Raw genomic sequence first — 22,711 nt, 5'->3', positions numbered from 1 at the left:
GATGTAAGAATAAAGAGAAAAGAAATAAGTTATTTCAAAACGAGCAACACCAAAAAAGGGTATTATTTTCCCCATGTGCCAAAGTATCACATATAAAACTGAAACAAATTAAATACAAAAAAACCTATCCGGTTTGCCATAAGGACCATACTGTCATGTGATCAAGTCAAAAGTCACGTTGCGTGCTAAATCGAGTCTGGAGACCATAAATCCACTTGTGAGATATTTCAAGCACGTAATCTTCGCGTGGGGCGCCCTGGGTAATTCGCAGAAGATATATATATACTTTATCATTATTATTGATTTTACTCAAACAACTTGACTTTTGACAATGTGCTATCCGTACTAACCTTACGTGCTATACATCGTTTTAAAGCTCTTCATTATGTATTTGCAATAAGCTTTAATTAGCCATATCCTTATTATAGTTTTTGAGATATGTAGACGACTTTATTTATTTATTTATTTATTTATTTTTTCAATTGACTTTAATGTTCATGTTTCGTGATTTTGACTAGGTTCCATCCACTTTAGAACAATTTGCTTTTGGAATATAGAATCTACATAGTCTCTTCTACATTTGAGCCATCTCCCCCAACGTCTGTTCACATTATTGCAACCGGATAGGTCCTTTGAAATACGAGCCAGAATCTCGTCTTTGTAAGTACTGCCTCCTTGTTATTTAATGCTTGTTTAACCTGCTTAATATATAAGAAAAGTGACTTGCCTTATGCCTCTGTATTTGCTACCATACCTAATATATACGGCACATTAACTCCAAACAAACAGATTACTAACTCTGCAATTTACAAGTAGGTTCTATAATAGTTCAAAATTTCAGTATTAGCAAAGGCAAGTTGAAATCTCTTTATAAGTTTCCGAAAAAAATCTTTTCAGTTGATATCTTACTTATTTCCTTTAGATCAATTTGTTACAATATTTAATAGCTTTATCTTTATTGGCTTTGCGCAAATTCTTGATATTTTAAAACAAGAAGCAATAGAGAACTGTTTCTACATTAAAATCTGCCAAATATGCACAAAATAACAATGTTTACGTCGCGAGAACAGACGTTACTAAACATCATAGAATTCAATTCAGAGAATTATTGTGCAAAGTTGATCTGTTGGCGAAGTAGCAAATACTTCTAAGTACTTAAACAAAAACTAAACGCCAATCATGTTAAGAATCATTCGATTCTGCCGAATATATAAAAGTAACACTTAAACATTACAACAGATGTTGTCTATATATAAAATCTTATCATGAAACCTATCACATAAAAATAATAATCATATAACTATGACCTTAAAACCTTTTGTAAGTTATATCCTTGCAATCCATGAGGAATCGGAGTTGTTCTATAGGTCAACTATAGTCCCACGCAGTACTGTGGCACGTGAACTGCATTTTTTCAAGTATTTTTATCAGCTGTGTGTATCTATATATTGTTCCTTATAGCTTTGACTATATTCCAGATGTATTAATAAAACATGCACCGACCAAAACATCAAATACTTTAAAAATCCTTGTGTAACAGTTTCGGCAATGTAAAGTAGATGTTTGTAATATATTTAATGCTCTGATTAGTATTTATTTCATTACTATATCTGAATATATGTTCAATTATTTGCTTGTTTCTTATTATTAGTGTAGTTTACATACAGAAACTGTGTTTCTCTTACTTTCTTTCAAGTTAGTTCATTCTGGAACTGGTTTAGGCAAATTCATCAGATTATACAATAACTACCATTTCATAATTGAGCTCATATTGTTACCCCAATTGAAAATATAATAAGTTTCTTTTAATTACTAGTTGATGCTCTTGGGTACATACTGAATAAGAAAAATTTACTTTCCTTGTCCCTCCAGCTATTGCAAGGTGACTGTTCATGAACATAGTTCTAGATCGGATCGGAATATAGAAGAAAAGATTTTAAGAAAAAATACAATAGCTGCGGAAGTAAGGTGAGTGAATTTTTCTTAGTATTCCTTTACATATAAGACCTTTGATACTAAACTCACAGAATAACGGTAAAACACAAAACGTGTTTATTTTATAGTAAACACACACAGCCAGGGACGTACGCAGGGGGTGAGTCGTGTGGGTCCAACCCCCCCTCCCTAATTTTCCACTTTTGTGTAAATTTAGCCTAATTTTAGGGGCAATTTTAGGAATATAAAATACCCTCATACTGAGTTTCGACCCCTCCCGAAATAAATTCCTGCGCACGCTGCTGCACATAGCTCCGAATAAATATCAACTTACCTGAAGCTCCGCTTTGCGAAACATAATGAGGTATCGTAGGATCACTATCTGTTGGATCTGTATTTGTTGTCAGCTCCAAGTTCGTTATTACAGAATTTTCTGAATGACTACTCTGTGCATTATTAACGATGGTTTTATCAACATCACATTGGCTTTCCTCGTTTCTTTGTACTATTTGACAACGAGCACTTTCCTCCGTAACACATTCTTTTGTCACTGTACGCTGAATCGTAACACCTTGTCCACGTTGTTTCTCAAAATTTACTCGTATTGTCAAGTCATCTAATTGACCTGTAGTAAGACCTACGCCTTCATTTGTTGTCTCATTGCTTTTCTCTGAAGATCCACCTTTGTTAGTCTCAGAACCCGCTTCTATAGGTTTCCATATTGTAACACTTAATGAGGGAGATTTCGCTGATCGTTCACAATCTAAAGCCTGTACTGTTCTGACATGAGACTGTACTGAAACTTGCTCGTTAACCTCTGTCAAAGCTGTAGCGGAAACAGTTCTTGAACTCTGAACCACTTGTGTCATATTTACATTTGAGTTTGATACTTGTTACCTTCGAAGAAGTAGGGAAAATAGTTTCTCATTCTTAATGCGCACTGGACTATTTCTATAGAAACTAGAAAGAGTTACTGTCGACTAAAGTGATGCCTTTACCATGTCGTACATTAAATAATTCCTGAAAATAAATAAATAAATAAATACATAAATAAATAAATAAGCATATATTTACACAGCCATAAACATCCCCAACTACATACGACATTCCAAGAGGTATTAGAATCTTTTCAAATTATTAAACGATGAACGTCATTTAGCATTTCAAAAGACTCCGAATTCATACAGTCAGAATTCCGGAAAGTTATTAAAGTGCATGTAAGGACATAACTACCAATAAATACAACTTCCCAGCTATCTCTCAACTTGAAGTTAATAATTGTCTCGCAGTGAAATAAAGAGTACCTACCCTTTCATAGTGATACAATATACATTGGATAAAAGGTCTCACCACGTGAATCCGAATGTATTCCAACGCACCCATGAACTCTGCAGTCAGCATCAAACTCCGACCGCCTTTAACCGTACTTTGCTTCAGTTTTTCGTGTGTTTTTTTGGCGAATGATACATATCATCACATCTAAATTAAGTTTAGGGAATTGACTACTCACCTTTATGTTACAATTCTGATTTTGTTAGAGAGAGCTTACAGCGAAAGTACAATCTTAATTAAAGATTGGTGTTCCCCTCTAAACCTGTACATGTGCTCAGGGAATTGAATATTGTTTGACCGAATGAAATAATAAAGGCTAAAGAGATTAACTATATCTAAACTGGAACAAGTGCAGATCGATCTATTCCTTTTTTTTTTCCACAATCGGGTCATACTATGATGTCAGTTAGAATGCAGTGTCCTACTACTGTTGGTCTCTCTCCTACGTTCCTCAGATTTGGAATTGTGCCTTTAAAAATAGACCATGGCCGCCTATCTCCCACTTCATTTGGCATTATTGTCGTTATTTGTTAATAATTCGTGTAAATTCGTCTCACAGCCTTTACGTAACAATTAGTGATGACTCCTATACGCTTATCCATCGAGTATACACTTGAATATTTTGTAGCTTATCAAGAAATTATTACTGTGAACTAAAGAGAAACGAATAGCAGCGAAATATGATTCGTTAGTAAGTGCTTTTTCTCTGCGAAACTAAATTTGGCCTGCTCGCTTAGGGTTAGTCAGCAGGTAGGTATTTAAAGAAAATACATTTATTAAAATATACATGCATATTAATTAGCAATACAAGTAGTGATTATAATGTATCCTCTCTGATGATTCTTAAGCGTTAATCATGTTTATATTGTCAGAAACGTGGAAACATTAATATATTCATGAATAAAAGTTCGAATTACCTCTTAAAAATTTTTTGTTGTGACTTACAAAGTTGAACACAAAATATAAGAAATATTAGTAGATAAATAGGTATATCATGATATCTAAACAGTTGACGATATAAACTACATCTGTAATATTCTTAGGATTGAAAGCAACATAACATGGAGTAGTAAATTAGAATTTGCTGTTAGCATTCATTTATCGTGTAGGTATACAATATTTCGTAAAGTAAAAACACTTCACTTTTCTTGCTTTAAAAGATTCTCTAAGGACAGTATGACCGCCACACACCAATTCCCAAAATAAATGGTCCAATAAGAGACAAGTGTGGACGGTACTAGTAATAGAAAAAAAAAGAAAGAAAGAAAGAAAAGTATTAACCTTTACTGTTGAAATCTATTGGTATGAAGTGAGAAAGTTTAAAAGTACTTAATTGCTGCTGTAATCACAGCACTAAATAAAAAAAAAAAAAAGTACTACTAAAATTAAAAAGTAAGAAAGGAAAAAAAAAAACTTTCACTAACCAATAATGAACAATCAAATTCTTTCCAGACAGCACAAACAAATTTGTATTCGTCACTATTGTTTACATTAACCCTATACAACTTAACATAAGTTAACCAAATACGTTATAAATTGAGAATTTGATAAATGAAAGAATGAATTTTTAAAGTGGGTTACATTTTATTTCCTCTTATTGGCGTGAAAGTTAACATTAAAATTAGACTCCTCTGAACTGCAAGTAATATGCAATGTATGTGTAGCAATAGTCTCCAAGTATCGTAGTATATTAACTTCCAATAGACTGCACTAAGTCATTAATGTCTCACTCTAATTGTAACACAATTTAGTATTTCACTAATTCACGAAGTACACTGCTGCGATGCGAAAGCATGCCGGTGGTCTTCGAAGGAAGACCACACCTCAAGACGATCGATATGTATCCCTAGTGTCGAAAAGGAACAAACAGCGCACTCCAAGTCAGATAGCTGCAGACCTTGCAACCGCTACCGTTACACATGTATCTACCAGTACCATTTCGCGGCGCTTAAATCAGGTTGGTTTGTATGTAAGGAAGCCTGTTAAATGTATCTCACTTCAATCACGCCATCGTCGCGAACTATTACAGGAATATCAGAAACATACTGAGTGGGATCAGCACCAGTGGACCAGAGTGATGTTCTCCGACAAATCTCGTTTCACTGTAACAAGTGATTCTGGCCCCCAGTTACTGTGGAGAGAGCGGAGAACACATTATATACAACACAATGTTCATGAACATGATTGCTATCACCAGGGCGTGATGGTGTGGGCAGACATTATGCACAATGACAGAATCTCGCTTCACATCTTTGAGCGAGGTAGTGTGACATAGCAGCGGTATTGCAGAGAGATTCTTCTGAATCATGTTCGTCGTTTTCGGGGTGCGGTAGGTCCTGCCTTTCTGTTTATGGACGACAATGCGCGTCCACACAGTATCGCTAGGAGCACGAGTTTTTCGCACTAAGAATTTGAAAATTTCGCATTTCGTTTTTCATATTTTGCGTTTTGTCCCGTTTTACATCCAAGTTTCACATTTTGTAGCTCTTGTGGAAAAAATATTCCCTGACATTTATAAAATTGTTCCTTTTATTCATAGATCACTACAGATCATAGACCATTAATTACCTAAAAACAAAATACAATGAATATTTCATTTGACATTGTAAATTTCACTTATAGAAAATTGTACATTTTTATATAAAAAAAATCAAACTAAAGGAAAATCAGTAATTAAACTTACTATTAGTAGGAAAGTTTTGCTGTCTTCTGAAAACACATAGTCACAAGTTACATTTAAGCTCTGAACATAAGCATGTAACATGTTTCCACATTTTCCTCCTTCATTGATGTACGTTAATCACTTATCACCAGTTCATGCCATTAGCAAGCTAATTAAAACGGCTCCTTCCTATCCAGCTGCGATGGTGATAGCTAATTTGCAGCAAGTTCTCTATAGCCGTGTCCGAATCACCAACATGCGCCGTTTATGTCACGTTCTCCCGTTCCCTCAGCGGAAAACTGGCTTTTTAAATTAATGAAAACGTACTTTAAAAATTTCGCGTATTGTTAGAAGTTCCGCGCAAGACTGCCAATTTCGCGTTTTATCGGGCAACGGAAACCAATGAAAATACACATAGAATATAAAACGTCAAGAAACTGAAAATCACTTAATTCTGACGCATTTCGTTTTACCGCGCATTGCGAAAAACTCGTGCCTCTAAGTATCGCTGAAGTACCGGACACACTTGAACTGGTGATATTACACGTATGCAATGGCCTGCTTACTCTCCGAACCTCAATCCGATTGAGCATGCCTGGGTTGTGCTTGGTAGACGTGTTTCTTAGCGAATTCTCCCTCCCCGACCCGTGCAAAAACTGACAAACACCTTGCGAGGGGAGTGGGACAATGCCCACAAAGACTCCTTATTAGTTTAATGGACAGCATGAACAACAGACGCAAAATGTGCATTAGTGTTCGAGGAGGTGACACATCTTACTGAAGTATTCATATCTATGTCCTTCTGGCGTGAAGACCCATTTTGCGTGGCTGTTTTGACATGCTCCAAAGAGTACCTTTTTCTTTTTTCTTCTTCCCTTTCCATCTGGCGAAACCTCTACCATGTTCCATTAGAATAATACCACACTGCCTCTACTGCACATTTACTGTGTTTCATTTCATCCCTCAATGTCTATTCTGAATTATTCCGAAAAATGGCACTGTTCCTTAGCAGTTGTCAAGCAGTGTACACATTTTAACGATTTATCAATTTAGCAAACGTCAAACAAATAGGTAGTAGTTCACTGAATTATATTTTACATGATTCATGGCAGATTAACAATGCGAAAGATAATGCCACCCAGTAATAACTTGTACAGTTCGCAGCATAGAAATTGTTACACAAATTCTAAGTCCAAATTAATAACAAACTCTTGCCCCGTTTTCTTATGCATCCAGAAATACATGTCTTATTCGATTAGTTGCTTCTAGTATTCAATCCAACTCCTCCCCTCCTCCACCTCTCCTTGTCTAAAGCAATATATGTGACGTAGTACACTCTTTCTATTCAGCTGAAAAAGAAACAGGAATCAAGTTTACAACATTGTAGCTTTAAAACAGTCTTTTCCATTCGTTTGTTCTGAAATATTTTAAGAGTCTAAATTTAAAAAAAGTCTCACAATGTTCCCAGACCATCATAAAGACCTGTAGTTTCATTCTTTCCCTTCTTGAAAGACTGCAAGCTAGTAAGATGCTCCCTAAGAAATCTATGGAAATTACTAATAACCACAGTAGGTTTTGTGCTTCCTAAAATCTGTAATGCACGCACAGAGCTCTAAAATATATACGGACAGAAATGAGTGTTATTCAATGAGTCATTTCATTTCTTTTCAGTAATTGCAAGCAAATGTTACAGGGGCGTCATTTGGACATGACAGGAGGGTGTAATTCCCTGTCCCTTGAGCTTCATAAATACGTATTGTTTGATCAAATGTATAGTAATACACTAATAAAAAACTGAAAATCTTATGTCGGCGGAGGATCTCCCCCTGAATAAAATCTAAAAGACACTGATTTTAGCAAAAAACCTATAGAGTTACGATAGCACTTTGCTAGAGAGCTTACATTTGGTTTCAAGAGTCGAAGGTTTGATCTCAAGCCATGAGTTCCTGAGCGACATTGGGAGAGACAGAGAGATCCAAGTATCGAGACAAAGAGGGATGATTTATATACACAGATTTTGAATTGGGGAAAAATGATCGGACAGCACTCGTATTATGAAGAAAATTGTGATTTTGTGAAACAGAAGAAGGGAAGGTTTCGAACTACGAGGATCACATTAGGCAGTTGTTGAACTAAGGTGGAGAACTCTTTCTAGAGCATCAGATAATTACGAAGGCAGAGAAAGATCTTGAGAACTGAGGAATTAAGAATTGAAAAAATCTGAAGCTACCGAGACGGGTTTCGAACCACGAACCTTGTAGTTATCGAACCATGACTTTATCCATTCTGCTACGGAGAACTCTATGTACTCGTTCATATACGTTTCCTTTAACTACGTTGAAAGCTAACGTAATAGGATATTCCAAAAGTTGCCTCGCTGGATGCACGTTCAAATAGGACGTAAACCTCTTGTAACTTAGTTACAATGTATCGTGGCGGACATAAATCATTGATCAGGTATTGGCGACTGCTTTGAAACAAATGCAGAGTATGAGAATTAAATCAGTCATATCTGTGGTTTCGTGTGGAGAAGTAACAAACTTGTGAACCAAAGGTTTAAGAACAACTCAAGTTATTAATATAAACTTTGCCGAAGATTATTCACTTATATCATCATAAAAGAAATACGAAAGACGTTCTGAAACGACGAAATATAACATACAACTTTGCACGCGGAGGCAAAGAAATCTAAAGTAACGAGACTAAACATGAATCATTTACTGCGTAGTGATCGTGGTTCAGTGGTCAAGGCGCACTACCAGTAATCTGGAGGTTCGTGGTTCGAATCCACGTCGGGCATTATTTTTTTACTTTAGGATTTTTGATGGCGATTGATCGACGATGACACACGTTTTATTATATTCAGATATTTGAATACTCGATGTTTCAATACTTGAGCTATCAAATTTTCATGAATAATAATAGTAATAATAATAAACTAATAATAATAATCATTATCGCGTAGAAGATTAAAAACTAGGAGCTAATTATCACTCAGGTCATACCATTACAAGCAGAAACACGACATTTGGCCAGAATATTTTGGTTTTGTTTAATGTTGCCCACGAGAAGAGGAATTTTTCATCTCGTTTCTAAAACAAACAACAAAAAAATTGAGAATTAACATTTTACATTCGAGACGGGACAAGGCTAACTCAAATTATCGTCTCGCTTTGGAGATGAGAATCGAGACGAAAAGTATCGTAAACATTTCTCGTCTTGTCTCGATTCTCGAAATAGTGTATGTCCATTCCTTAAGTAACAATTGCTCTCTAGACTGAATCTTATAGGCTTTTGTTACTTAGTATTTCAGAGCTCATTGAATTATGGTCTGTGTAGGTATTTTTGTAGCAATGCTTTTATAATTACCTCTGCATATCTTAAAAATTAGTTTATTATATGGCTTACTGTTCAGTGATATTCAGTTATTTTCCTTAAAACATACAGTAGAATACTTTCTACATGAAATTTTAGTGGAAAGTTTTTTTTTCAAATGTGGGTAGTTGCAGAGGTGTGTCTTGAAGGTACGGAACCCCTTCTCCGAAATCCCCACGTTTAAGTAAGTTTTGCCAAATTTTAAGGCAACTTGAAAACTTTTAATACCATTATTTATTATTATTATTATTATTATTATTATTATTATTACTGAAGTGGTTTTAATTTAATGCTTCACCCTGTTCCACCCATCTCCCATCTAGTGGGCATTGTGCTGAACGAACATCCTGTGTGTAGGTTTTCTCCGGGTTCCGCATCCTCCCACTTCCTTTATTCCACCATTTCTTTCATTCTCATCATCGACGTCTTCTGTAGCATAGCCGGCATAACTATTGCTTAAAAACAAATTTTCTTACGGCTCTTCTGAGTTCTGTATCCCTACTTTCTACATGAAATTTACCTCGAAAGTTTCCGTTTTAACATTCAGTTAGGTGTAGGGACGTATTCAGAGGGAATGTCCTGATGGTCCTGACAGTTCTCTGCAATTCCGGCTATTTTGTAACTTCTGCCTAACGCTACGGACGATTTTACAGATTTTAATACAATGTGTCATCATACTAAATTTGCCTATATTATTATTATTATTATTATTACTGTATATTTGAGACCTTAATATTACGTCCTATTCCAATGCATTTAAGCACACTGAAATTAAGAAAAATAAAAAGAATTTTTTTGGATCCTCTTATAAGGATGATTTGCCTTATAAGAGATACTTTAAACAGAACAGGGGGGGGGGGGTAAAGAAGGTGTCAGCTACTGGACAATATGAAAATCGAACCTTTGGATGCCTTAACAGAAACTAAGTAGGATTTGTCTTCATCACGATACATAGAAACACCCTTTCTTTGAGTAAAAGACATTGGATTATATATGCGTTATATTGATATTTTAACAAAATATACAAATATATAAAGAGTAGTTCCCATTTACCAATTTTTGTTGAACGAATATATGGAACGTGTTAAAAATGGCGAACGAAAATATTATTTGTAGTTAGAGTGGAAGAACTTAATAACAATTCCGCAATGACGTTTCAAACTAATTTAAGACTCATACTAAGCCTGAAGGATGACCCGTTTGTATTCATAAATTGTTTGCGAAACACACGAAGTTTTCAGACGGTAGGAATCGAGATTGTAGACTGTCACGTCATGTTGTTAATTTTTCTCATGTGGAGAAGTCTTTTCAACTCTAACTTGTAGGAACGAGAGAAATTGACCTTTTTTCATATTATTATACATCAGAAAGATCTACATTCTAAATTATAAAATTTTTCTGAATATCCTCGGAGGAACTCGAACCGCGGACCCCTAACTCACGAAACGAAAGCTCAAGCCGCTACCCTAAGACAGTTCATTTAAGTAAGAGTCAAGAAACACTCGTCTATGTAGCAAATTGCAAACGTTTACGATTCAAATATTTTATTAACGATGACAGATTTCGGTCATGATAAAATATTATAGTCCAAAGAATTCAAGTTTAAATTTAAAAAAAGACCGAAAGTATCTCCGTAACTTACCTCTGTTATATTCGGTTATTCTCGTTTTACAAGTATTTCCAGTAGCCTTGGACAGGGACACGAACACAGATACACTGAGGACATGTAATATTTCAAATGCTCTTTCACCGGGAATCAAAACTGAGACCCCGCCTACTGAACTATCTGATGGGTCGGGTGCCTGGTTCGTTCCCAAGGCAAGTAAGCTTGAGACGGACAACAACGTGTTCGTGGGTTTTCTCGGGACACTCCCACTTTCTCATTCCACCATTTTTTCCATCATAATTAACTTGCTTCAATCATAGTCTCCTCAACCTAACAGGCAAAATCGTTGGACATTAACCATAGAGATTTCATTTTCAAGCTCTTAACCCAAACCAATCCGAATCGAAAAGCAGTTGTATTTTCTATTGCTCATTAACGTTTTTTCACAAAAAAATATGTAGAAAAAAACATGGGGAATCGTAATTCCATTCAAAAGTGAAACAGCAGACTCATAATACCTTAACCTAGAACGAAACAACTACATATCGTTTAAAACTTTTCCAAAATATATACGGATATTTTGAGAAGTGCCAATCAGAGTTGGAGTGGGTCAGTGAGTCAGTGGGTCGAGTTTCCTGAGTAACAGTAGGCCGTTGATCAACAGCATGTGACCCACTGCGACCCATCACCCAGCATTACCCACTGCGACCTACTCTGCTCACTGCATTGTAGACAGCATCTTCTGAACAGCATGTTTCTTTTAACACTCGACCCTAGCCATAGAAAATAAAAACAAGTTTCTTATTGGTTGCAGTTTGCGATTGTCCAAACCAGGCACGCAACCAGAGGGGGCTAGAGGGCCTGGCCCCCTAAACGTTTCGTGGTATCTTCAGACCTCAACACAGAAAACACAATTTAAATATGTGTAAGAGAATTTTTAATCACTTGTTCCCCCTAACATATGCATGGCTCCTCTAAATCTCTGTGGCTGGTTTCGGGCCTGGTCCAAACCTGGTGTATGTATTGTGTTGTAATAGAAGAAAATTGTCACTTTTTGGGGCTGAAGAAAATTGAATATGCAGTTGAGGTTAAATTTATATCATGGCAGTCAAGGTGGAACAAAACGAGTCTTGCGTGGCTTCTAATCCGTTCCTACTACTACTACTACTTCTCCTTCTTCTTATACAGTGGAATCGTATAGCAAAACTGCACACGTAACGTAAGTAAATAACTTTTTTGAGTATTATTTTTTTATAAAAATATATAAAAATCCTTGGACCTGGTTTGAACCCACGCCAAAAGCAATTATAATTACTAGTGCACTGCGCTAGTACGCACGGCCACGAAGACCGCCAGTAACAGTTATTTGATTTCTGCTGTATTTATATATGGTATGTGGCGAGAAACTGATAACTGCAACTAACCACCTCCTATAAGTAGGGTCGAGCGTGATTTTAAAATATGCTTCTGAACACTGGTGATTTTGTCTACGTTTTACTTTCAAGGCCTCCATTTCCTTTTTCATTTGTTTCTGTTTATTTTCCTGAGATGAGTATCTCTAGGTGAAAAAAGAACCTGAGCCATTCTTGGATATTGATATTTGTAATTGTAACAATAGCAATAGGACTTATACTACTACTTGGCTTTCGAGACTATGAGTTTTTAGAGGAGCTACTACAGGAAAAAATACATTTTTGAATCACTGTAATATATAAATTATTATATAAAAAATGAAGTAACTATGTGTACCTAATCATTACGGCCAAATTGCAGTCAAATGAAATGAATTTCGGTATATAGTTAGCAGGGTAGATTTAAATCAGTCTGATTTAAATCACGATTTTAACCAAGATTTAAATCACTTGATTTTTTACATAAAAATCGTTGATTTAAATCAAATTCCGAAATAAATTAATTTAAAATGAAGATAAGCAAAATCACTTTTCTGTTCTATTATTTCGATTATGGAAGATGATAATCATAATACAATGAGACTCAAATGTATGTAAGCGCAATATGAAAACGAGTATCATGCAGAGGATGATTAGGGAAAATCCTGTTTTGAACGGGTTACGGGTGAATCCTACTTTCTTCTCATCGTAACACGGTTTCTAAACCGTTAACTATTCCAACGAGGAAATCACCAAGGACATGGGGAGGTGAAATTCCCCATTTAAGACGAAAATTCTTTTGTGTCCACGTATATTTCTTTGTTTCCAGGTAATAGGGGCATATTTAGAGGGGTCCGATCACCTCTCCGAAACGAAATAAAAAAACAAAACTTTAGTCGAAATTTATGTACTAAATACATACAGGGTGGGCCATAAGTCCCTTACCACCCCTTGTAAAATCCGTGTTCATGGAAAATAGTGAACAACCATGTAGTAACATAGTAGGCCGAGGGGGAAGTTGGATTGTGATGGTAGCCAAGATGGCGGACGGGCGGAAATCCTCCGGAACGGAGCCTCCATCTTGAATTCACGTCAAGATTTTTAAATGGAAACATGGTCGTGCGGCACATAATTTTAGACTAGAATTTAAAGACAAACACAATGGTGAAATCGGTTTGTTGATATATGAATGTGTTCAAAAGTAACAGGCATTTCAAATTGCTAATTTTACCGTACCCTTTCTGTTGTTGCAGATGAGTGATTATGCCGCTAACGACAGTAGAGAGGAAGGAGTTGATCAGGGCATGGGGAGGAAGGAGTACAAGGGCTGTAGCTACTTAGTTCAATGCCAGGCACCCAGATCGACATCCTGTGTCCCATGTTAGTGTCGCTCAACTCTTCCAGAAGTTCATGGATACTGGTTCCATAGCAGATAAACCCAGGTGTGGAAGACCCACGACCGAAACAGATGAAGCCACATCAGTAGCAGTGCTGGCATCATTTGCTACATCACTACACCGCAGTACCCGTCGTCTGTCCATGGAATGTGGTGTCAGCCGTACATCCATCAGACTTATCTTACAGAAAAGCAAGTGGCATCCGTACAAAATGCATCTTCAACATCATCTATCTGAAGATGACCCTGATCGTCGTGTGGAATTTTGCGACTGGGCCCTTGCACAGTTGCAAACGGATCCCACATTCCACACACAAATTTTATTTTCCGATGAGGCCAATTTTTGTCACTGGGGAAGTGAATAAACAAAATTGTAGCTATTGGTCCCCGACAAATTCTCAGTGGGTTGACCTTGCTAAATGGTAGGTACAGGTAAATTAATGGTGTGATGTGGTCTATGGGGCACCAAATTAATTGGTCCATTCATCATTTCTGGTACCCTCACTGCTGAACGGTATTTGGATATGTTGCGGGATCTAATCCTCCCTTCCATATTGTCCGAGAACGGCACATTTCCACTCTTTTTCCAGCAGGATGGTGCCCCTCCGCATTACGGATTACAGGTCCGTACCTATCTGGATGAACAATTTCCTGGACGTTAGATTGGGCGCCGTGGTCCCATTGAATGGCCAGCACGATTACCAGATCTGACGCCCTTGATTTTTATCTGTGGGTCATCTGAAGGCAAAGGTATACGCCGAAAAGATCCGGGATCTTGAACACCTGGAAGAACGCATATTTGCAGCCTGTGCCGATATTTCACCAGAAACTCTTTTGAGGGGTCATGGACAATTGGGTTGAACGACTTACCTTGTGCATAACTCGGGATGGGGGCCGCGTAGAGCACGTACTCCGCCATGCGCCAGGGAAAATTAGCAATTTAAAATGCCTGTAACGTTTAAACAAATTAAGATATCAACAAACCGATTTCACCATTGTGTTTGTCTTTAAATTCTAGCCTAAAATGATGTGCCGCATGACCATGTTTCCATTTAAAAATCTTAACGTGAATTCAAGATTGTGACTTTCAAGAAGGCCTCCATCTTGTCACCATCACAATCCAGCTTCCCCCTCGGCCTACTATGTTACTACATGGTTGTTGTTCACTATTTTCCATGAACACGGATTTTACAAGGGGTGGTAAGGGACTTATGGCACACCCTGTAGAAGTTCCTCGGAATCGTAGTACGGCAAATTTTGGATGCGTTAAAATATCAAATAATACTTTTGATAAAGTGCATACTTTCAAATATCTAGGATATATATTAACAAACGAAAACGATATTTACGAAGGAAATAAATGTCAACTGAAAGCAGGGAATTCGCGTTATTATTCAGTTCAAAATCTCTTGTCGTCACGAGTTCTGTCGAGGAATTTGAAGCTTAAAATACATAAAACGGTAATCATACCTGTTGTTTTGTATGTTTGCGAAATATGTTCGCTTACTACGAGGGAAGAGCATAAACTGAAAGTATTTGAGAATAAGATCCTGAGACGAATATTCGGACCCAAGAGGAACGAGAATGGCGGAAACTTCATAACGAGAAATTACATAATTTATACGGTTCACCAAACATTGTTGGGGTCATCTAGTCTAGGGGACTCAGGTAGGCAGGTCATGTAGCCAGGATGGAAGAAAGTAGGAACACATTTAGTCTTAAGTGGGAAACCAATGGAAAAAGACCATTAGGAAGACCTAGAAACAGATGGGAGGACAATATTAAGATTGATTTCGCAGAAATAGGAATACAAAGTAGAAACTGGATCCAATTGGCTATGGATAGAAGTCAATGGAGAGCTTTTCTGAATGTGGCATTGAACCTCCGGGTTCCATAGGCCATAGAGTTAGGTACTTAATTTTAGGCGAAGTTTATGTACTTTATATGTATTTCGTGCCGCTAGCTAGTTCCGAGTTTTTAAAAATATGTCCCTGCCAAATATCAGTAACTTTAGTGAAAAGAGAAGTGTCATTGTTGATAAATTTTGCTGTACTTTTTTCTTTAATGCTTAAGAAACATTGTTTGGCATTGAAATAGGTTAGCGATTAAGAATTAATTCAAAATTCAATCACAATACTTTCACTTAAATGGCATAATTGACATTTAATACTGATTGCTAATGCTTCTTTTTCAGTTCGCGACTTGTATTATACGAGGAGAAAGATTTGATTTAAATAAAAAAATGATTTAAATCAAAAATATCAACAGAAATGATTTTTTTTTAAAAATCATATCATATTGCTTTCACTATAATAATATCCTAAGGTATAGTGGGGATCCAAATTTTTGTGGGAAAAAAAATGAGTATCTTGAAAGCAGTTCAACTTACGGAGCTGAAATTCAGTATTTCTTTATTGAAAATGAACAGAACGTCTCCTGGCATTTTTTAAACTTGTCCTTTGTGGGGAGGGGCGGCACTTTGTATACATGGTAAACTGATAGTGGGTTAGTTTGTAAAAATAATCGAAAACAATCGATATCAGTTGAGACACGAACAATACAGTGCTTCGCATCATATATCCATATATGCTTACCAACAGGGGCGGATCCAGGACCCTTTTCTGCGGGGGCGGTGGGTTGTAATACTGCTACTTAGAGCTACTTTTAAGAGCTCCGAACACTGGTTTTATTTATATACAAAATAAGAAAGTTTCCACTTCTGTGGGCGATCGCCCTAGCTTAAAATGCGCTTTGTATTATAATTGCTGAAGCTTGTTTATTATATGGAGCGCTTAAAGCACAGAGCAATCAACCTATAAAGTTGTGAGAAAAATAGACATAAAATTTGTAATATAAGCTTCTGTACGTTGGTCTACTGACCTTGAATTGGGACTTTAAAAATTTCATCCGTTTTTTCCACTGAAAAATATCGATAATTCAACAAGGAAATAATTAGACTATGATAATTTAATTGAAATTCATCGTAATTTTACCCATGACAAACACTTTACCATTTTATATCGTAAAGGTTAGATCCATCGTTTTGTAACTGAGCGTTGCTTGAGCGATTTACGGTAGAAATTCGAACTCCGATTAGTTAGAATTTCACAACCTGATTGTATTACAAGTGTAAACTCTTTAGTCGGTAAAGAGGCCGTGAATCAAGTCAGAGTTGATGACGATGTGTTTTGGTGGATGGTGGGTCGGAGTGGGTCACGATGGATCATGGGTCAGACTGGGTCACGGTGGGTGTTGGGTCAGTGGGTTGTGGGTCTAGGTTTTATTGACCCACGCCATCTCTGGGTTAACTGATTTGGGTTCGGTTTAAACTTGAAACAGAATGTGTCCGTTTATTGCAGAAATTTTGTTCAGTTTTGTTTGAAAATAGACACTACGAGCGTCACTACCAAAGTTTTAAGATGTAAAATAACTTACATACTTAAAATCAATTTAACACTTACATTTTCTCAAAACTCACCAGTATTCACCATTACACTGTACACACTTTAGCATTCTCGAAAACCACTTTTGCAAGCAGCAAGCAGGGTTGGCTGGTTTAAACCAAGGTGGTTTAAAATAACAAACCAACTGGTTTAAACCAAAAACGAAAAATGTGCGTAAAAGTGTAACTATTCGTAAAATCTTGATGAACACACATTTGTGGGTTATCACGTTTCACTCCCAAATATTATTCGTACTATATTCAGACCTAAATTCCCCATTCTTTACTCAAAAAGATTATATTACAAAAGCAACTTTTTTTATGTAACTTTATGGATGTTTCTTTTGTGATTTTTTTAAAAGTTTGTTATTATTGTTATGCAAGCAAAGGAAAATTATAAAAATTGTTTCGTTTTAATAATGTTTACTATTGATAAAATACATCGAAATGCCGTACTTTTTTGGGGAGGGGGTCATACAAACCCCACGAGGCAATTATTGAAATAACAAGAATCTTTGGTTACTATTTACGCATAAATGGGTCAGAGCCAAAGTGGACTCAAATAATTCGCATCTTGATTCACTTTTCTTACTGATATGCAAAGTAAGTCGTTATATTTTTTTAACTTGGACTAATAAAAGTCGTAGTAAACTGACTTGGACTAAATTAGTACTTCTGTACTCTGTAGTACTTCAAATTGTCCATATGTAATTCTGTATAATGGACCCACTTGTGGCATTGTTTATCTTTTTGTCCTTCGTACTAATGAGTCTTGACGATTATATTAACAAATATGTAAAATCAGTCAACGTATTTTTTTAAGGAGTCCTTCGTGAGTGAGTCGGCAGACGTACCGCATTTGTGGCCAATTAGCCCCGGTTTCGAGTTCAAATGGAGGACAATTTCTCTAGGATGTAAGCCGAGAAACGGTTTAGATCCCGCTTTAAGCTTATGTGATATCTTCCAGTATAAGCCGGTTGTTGCATACTAACACTAAGGCGAAAGAAGCTTACTTCTGTCCATATGCGATATAAATACATAGAGCAAATTATTTAAACCAAAAAAACCTGGTTTAAACAAAAAAACCGGTTTTGGTTTTTTCAATAAAAACCATGGTTTTTGCCAACCCTGTTTGCAAGCAGTGTTGCCAGTCTTTTTCTTCAAGTGTTGAAAGTTCATTCTCGTAAGCCACTATAGCTTCATCAGGACTGCAAAATCTCTTCTCACGCATGCGATCTTTGATCCTGGGGAACAGAAAAAAATCAGACGGGGTCAGGTCAGGGCTATACGGCGAATGTCATAAGTTTGACCTCCATAGATTCTAAAAACTGAATTGTGATGTTGGCCGTGTGTGCGGACGCGTTGTCACGATGAAGCAGGATCCCACGCAATCCAGTTCTTGGACGCCGTTCCCGAAGCTTCTGGAACACTTTTGTTAGGCAAATTGTGGTGCACTGTACCACTGAGCAGCAACAGTCCTTTGTTCTTCAAGTGGAACAGTTGCAACATGGCCAGATTTGAAGAAGAAAGTTGCGACCATCTTCTTCCCCACACTTCGCGGTCGCTTCACTTTCGTGGGTGGGTTTTCATTTGGAAAGATCCAAACTGTAGACTGGCGTTTATTTTCAGGGTCAAATTGATAGATCCAAGTCTCATCACCAGTAACAATGTCAGAGACGCGTCGAGAATTGCCTCCATCAAATCTTGCAAGCATTTCTTCACACTATTCCACACGCATGCGCTTCTGCTGTTCAGTCAAAGTGTGAGGCACCCAACGAGATGAAAATGTTTCCTTTCGAGCTCCATTCTACACAGCCGAATACTGCTCACATCAACAAACAAGTGAAGGCAATACGGCCACGCCGATAAGCGAGGCGGGTTGAAACTTGCTTCGCTTCTTCCGCTCTGGATACCACTACCGAACGCAATTGTTGGAGTTCAAATACTGTACCACAACAATGCGTATCTCAAAACTTTCGTAGTGACCCTCGTATATTGCCACTTTTCAGAATATCCGTATATATTTTGGAAAAGTTCCAAACGATATGTAATGGTTTCATTTTAGGTTAAGGTATTATGAGTCTGCTGTTTCACTTTTGAATGGAATTACGATTCTCCATGTTTTTCTTCTATATATATATTTTGTGAAAACATGTTAATGAGCAATAGAAAATACAAACGTTTTTCGGTTAGGATTGGTTTGGGTTTACAGCGTGAAAATGAAATCTTTACGTTTAATGTCCAGCGATTATGCGTGTTAGGTTGAGGAAGACTGATTAAAACAAGTGAATTATGATGAACGAATTGGTAGAATGAGAAAGAGGGAGTATCCCGAGAAAACCCACGAACACGATGGTGTCCGTCTCAAGCTTACTTGCCTTCAGAAACCCGACCCATCAGATAGTTCAGTAGGCGGGGCCTCAGTTTCGATTCCCGGTGGGAGAGCATTTGAAATATTACGTCCTCGATGTATCTATGTTCGTGTCCCTGTCGTTCAAGGTTACTGGAAATACCTGTAAAACGAGAATAACGGAATACAATAGAGATAAGTTACGGAGATACTTTCGGTCTTTTTTTCAAATTTAAACATGAGTTCTTTGCACTATAGTATTTTATCATGACCGAAATAAGTGTTTCATCGTTAATAAAATATTGGAATCGTAAACGTTTGCAATTTGCTACATAGACGAGTGTTTCTTGACTCTTACTTAAAAGAGGGGTCTTAAGGTAGTGGCTTGAGCATTCGTTTCATGAGTTAGGGGTCCGCGGTTCGAGTCCCTCCGAGGATATTCAGAAAAAAATTATAATTTAGAGTGTAGATCTTTCTGATGTATAATAATATGAAAAAAGGTCAATTTCTCTCGTTCCTACAAGTTAGAGTTGAAAAGACTTCTCCACATGAGAAAAATTAACAACATGACGTGACAGTCTACAATCTCGATTCCTACCGTCTGAAAACTTCGTGTGTTTCGCAAACAATTTATGAATACAAACGGGTCATCCTTCAGGCTTAGTATGAGTCTTAAATTAGTTTGAAACGTCATTGCGGAATTGTTATTAAGTTCTTCCACTCTAACTACAAATAATATTTTCGTTCGCCATTTTTAACACGTTCCATATATTCGTTCAACAAAAATTGGTAAATGGGAACTACTCTTTATATATTTGTATATTTTGTTAAAATATCAATATAACGCATATATAATCCAATGTCTTTTACTCAAAGAAAGGGTGTTACTATGTATCGTGATGAAGACAAATCGTACTTAGTTTCTGTTAAGGCATCCGAATGTTCGATTTTCATATTGTCCAGTAGCTGATACGTTCTTTTTTCCCCTCTTTTCTGTTTAAAGTATCTCTTATAAGACAATTCATCCTTATAAAGGATCCAAACAATTTCTTTCTATTTTTCTTAATTTCAGTATGCTTATTTGCATTGGAATAGGATGTAATATTGAGGTCTCAAATATACAGGATTAATAATAATAATAATAATAATAATAATAATAATAATAATAATAATAATAATAATAATAATAATAATATAGAAGACACATTGTGTTAAAATCTAAAATCGCCCATAGCGTTAGGCAGAAGTTACAAAATAGTCGGGATTGGAGAGAAGTGTAAAGTCAATCAGGACATACCCTCTGCATGCGTCCCTACAACTAGCTAAACTTTAAAACGGAAAGTTTCGAGGTAAATTTCATGTAGAAAGTAGGGATACAGAACTGACAAGAGCCGCAAGAAAATTTGTTTTTAAGTAATGGTTTTGCCGGCTAAGCTTTAGAATACGTCGATGATGAGAATGAAAGAAATGGTGGAATAAAGGAAGTGGGAGGAAGCGGAACCCGGAGAAAACCTACACACATGTTGTTTGTTTAGCACAATGGTCACTAGGCGGGAGCTGGGTGGAACAGGGTGAAGCATTAAATTAACAACACTTCAGTAATAATAATAATAATAATAATAATAATAATAATAATAATAATAATAATAATAATAATAAATAATGGTATTAAAAGTTTTCAAGTTGCCTTAAAATTTGGCAAAACTTACTTAAACGTGGGGATTTCGGAGAAGGGATTCCGTACCTTCAAGACACACCTCCGCAACTACCCACATTTGAAATAAAAGTTTTCCACTAAAATTTCATGTAGAAAGTATTCTACTGTATGTTTTAAGAAAAATAACTGAATATCACTGAACAGTAAGGCATATAACAAACTAATTTTTAGGATATGCAGAGGTAATTTTAAAAGCATTGTTACAAAAATACCTACACAGACCATAATTCAATGAGCTCTGAAATACTAAGTAACAAAAAGCCTATAAGATTCAGTCTAGAGAGCAATCGTTACTTAAAGAATGGACATACACTATTTCGAGAATCGAGACAAGACGAGAAATGTTTACGATACTTTTCGTCTCGATTCTCATCTCCAAAGCGAGACGATAATTTGAGTTAGCCTTGTCCCGTCTCGAATGTAAAATGTTAATTCTCAATTTTTTTGTTGTTTGTTTTAGAAACGAGATGAAAAATTCCTCTTCTCGTGGGCAACATTAAACAAAACCAAAATATTCTTGCCAAATGTCATGTTTCTGTTTGTAATGGCATGACCTGAGCGATAATTAGCTCCTAGTTTTTAATCTTCTACGCGATAATGATTATTATTATTAGTTTATTATTATTACTATTATTATTCATGAAGATTTGATAGTTCAAGTATTAAAACATCTGAATATTCAAATATCTGAATATAATAAAATGTGTGTCGTCGTCGATCAATCGCCATCAAAAATCCTAAAGTAAAAAAATAATGCCCGGCGTGGATTCGAACCACGAACCTCCAGATTACTGGTAGTGCGCCTTGACCACTGAACCACGATCAATACGCAGTAAATGATTTGTCTTTAGTCTCGTTACTTTAGGTTTCTTTGCCTCCACGTGCAAAGTTGTGTTATATTTCTTCGTTTCAGAACGTCTTTCGTATTTCTCTTATGATGATATAAGTGAATAATCTTCGGCAAAGTTTATATTAATAACTTGAGTTGCTCTTAAACCTTTGGTTCACAAGTTTGTTACTTCTTCACACGAAACCACAGTAATGACAGATTTAATTCTCACACTCTGCATTTGTTTCAAAGCAGTCGCCAATACCTGATCAATGATTTATGTCCGCCACGATACATTGTAACTAAGTTACAAGAGGTTTACGTCCTATCTGAACGTGCATCCAGCGAGTCAACTTTTGGAATATCCCATTACGTTAGCTTTCAACGTAGTTAAAGGAAACGTATGTGAACGAGTACATAGAGTTCTCTGTAGCAGAATGGATAAAGTCATGGTTCGATAACTACAAGGTTCGTGGTTCGAAACCCGTCTCGGTAGCTTCAGATTTTTTCAATTCTTAATTCCTCAGTTCTCAAGATCTTTCTCTGCCTTCGTAATTATCTGATGCTCTAAAAAGAGTTCTCCACCTTAGTTCAACAACTGCCTAATGTGATCCTCGCAGTTCGAAACCTTCCCTTCTTCTGTTTTACAAAATCCCAATTTTCTTCATAATACGAG

General features: G+C 36.5%; 1 protein-coding gene across 5 annotated transcripts in view; it reads right to left on the bottom strand.

Moving 5' to 3' along the window:
- The window catches only part of LOC145694949 (uncharacterized), a 210,110-nt gene that overhangs the window by 172,868 nt on the left and 14,531 nt on the right, over positions 1-22,711 (bottom strand). For 4 of the 5 annotated variants that reach the window (XM_081771742.1, XM_081771743.1, XM_081771745.1 and 1 more), the window contains exon 2: positions 2,270-2,955. In XM_081771742.1, the coding sequence (XP_081627868.1) occupies positions 2,270-2,804 (535 nt within the window). In that variant the 5' untranslated portion in view covers positions 2,805-2,955. Of the gene's footprint in view, positions 1-2,269; positions 2,956-22,711 lie in introns of those variants that run through there. The other variant, XM_081771746.1, reaches the window with a different exon arrangement.

The sequence above is a fragment of the Thermobia domestica genome, chromosome 9 (assembly GCF_964235325.1).
Source record: "Thermobia domestica chromosome 9, izTheDome1.hap1.1, whole genome shotgun sequence".
In the NCBI taxonomy this organism is placed as follows: domain Eukaryota; kingdom Metazoa; phylum Arthropoda; class Insecta; order Zygentoma; family Lepismatidae; genus Thermobia; species Thermobia domestica.
Note: the sequence above shows the minus strand (reverse complement) of the source record. Positions and strands in the feature narration are given on the sequence as shown.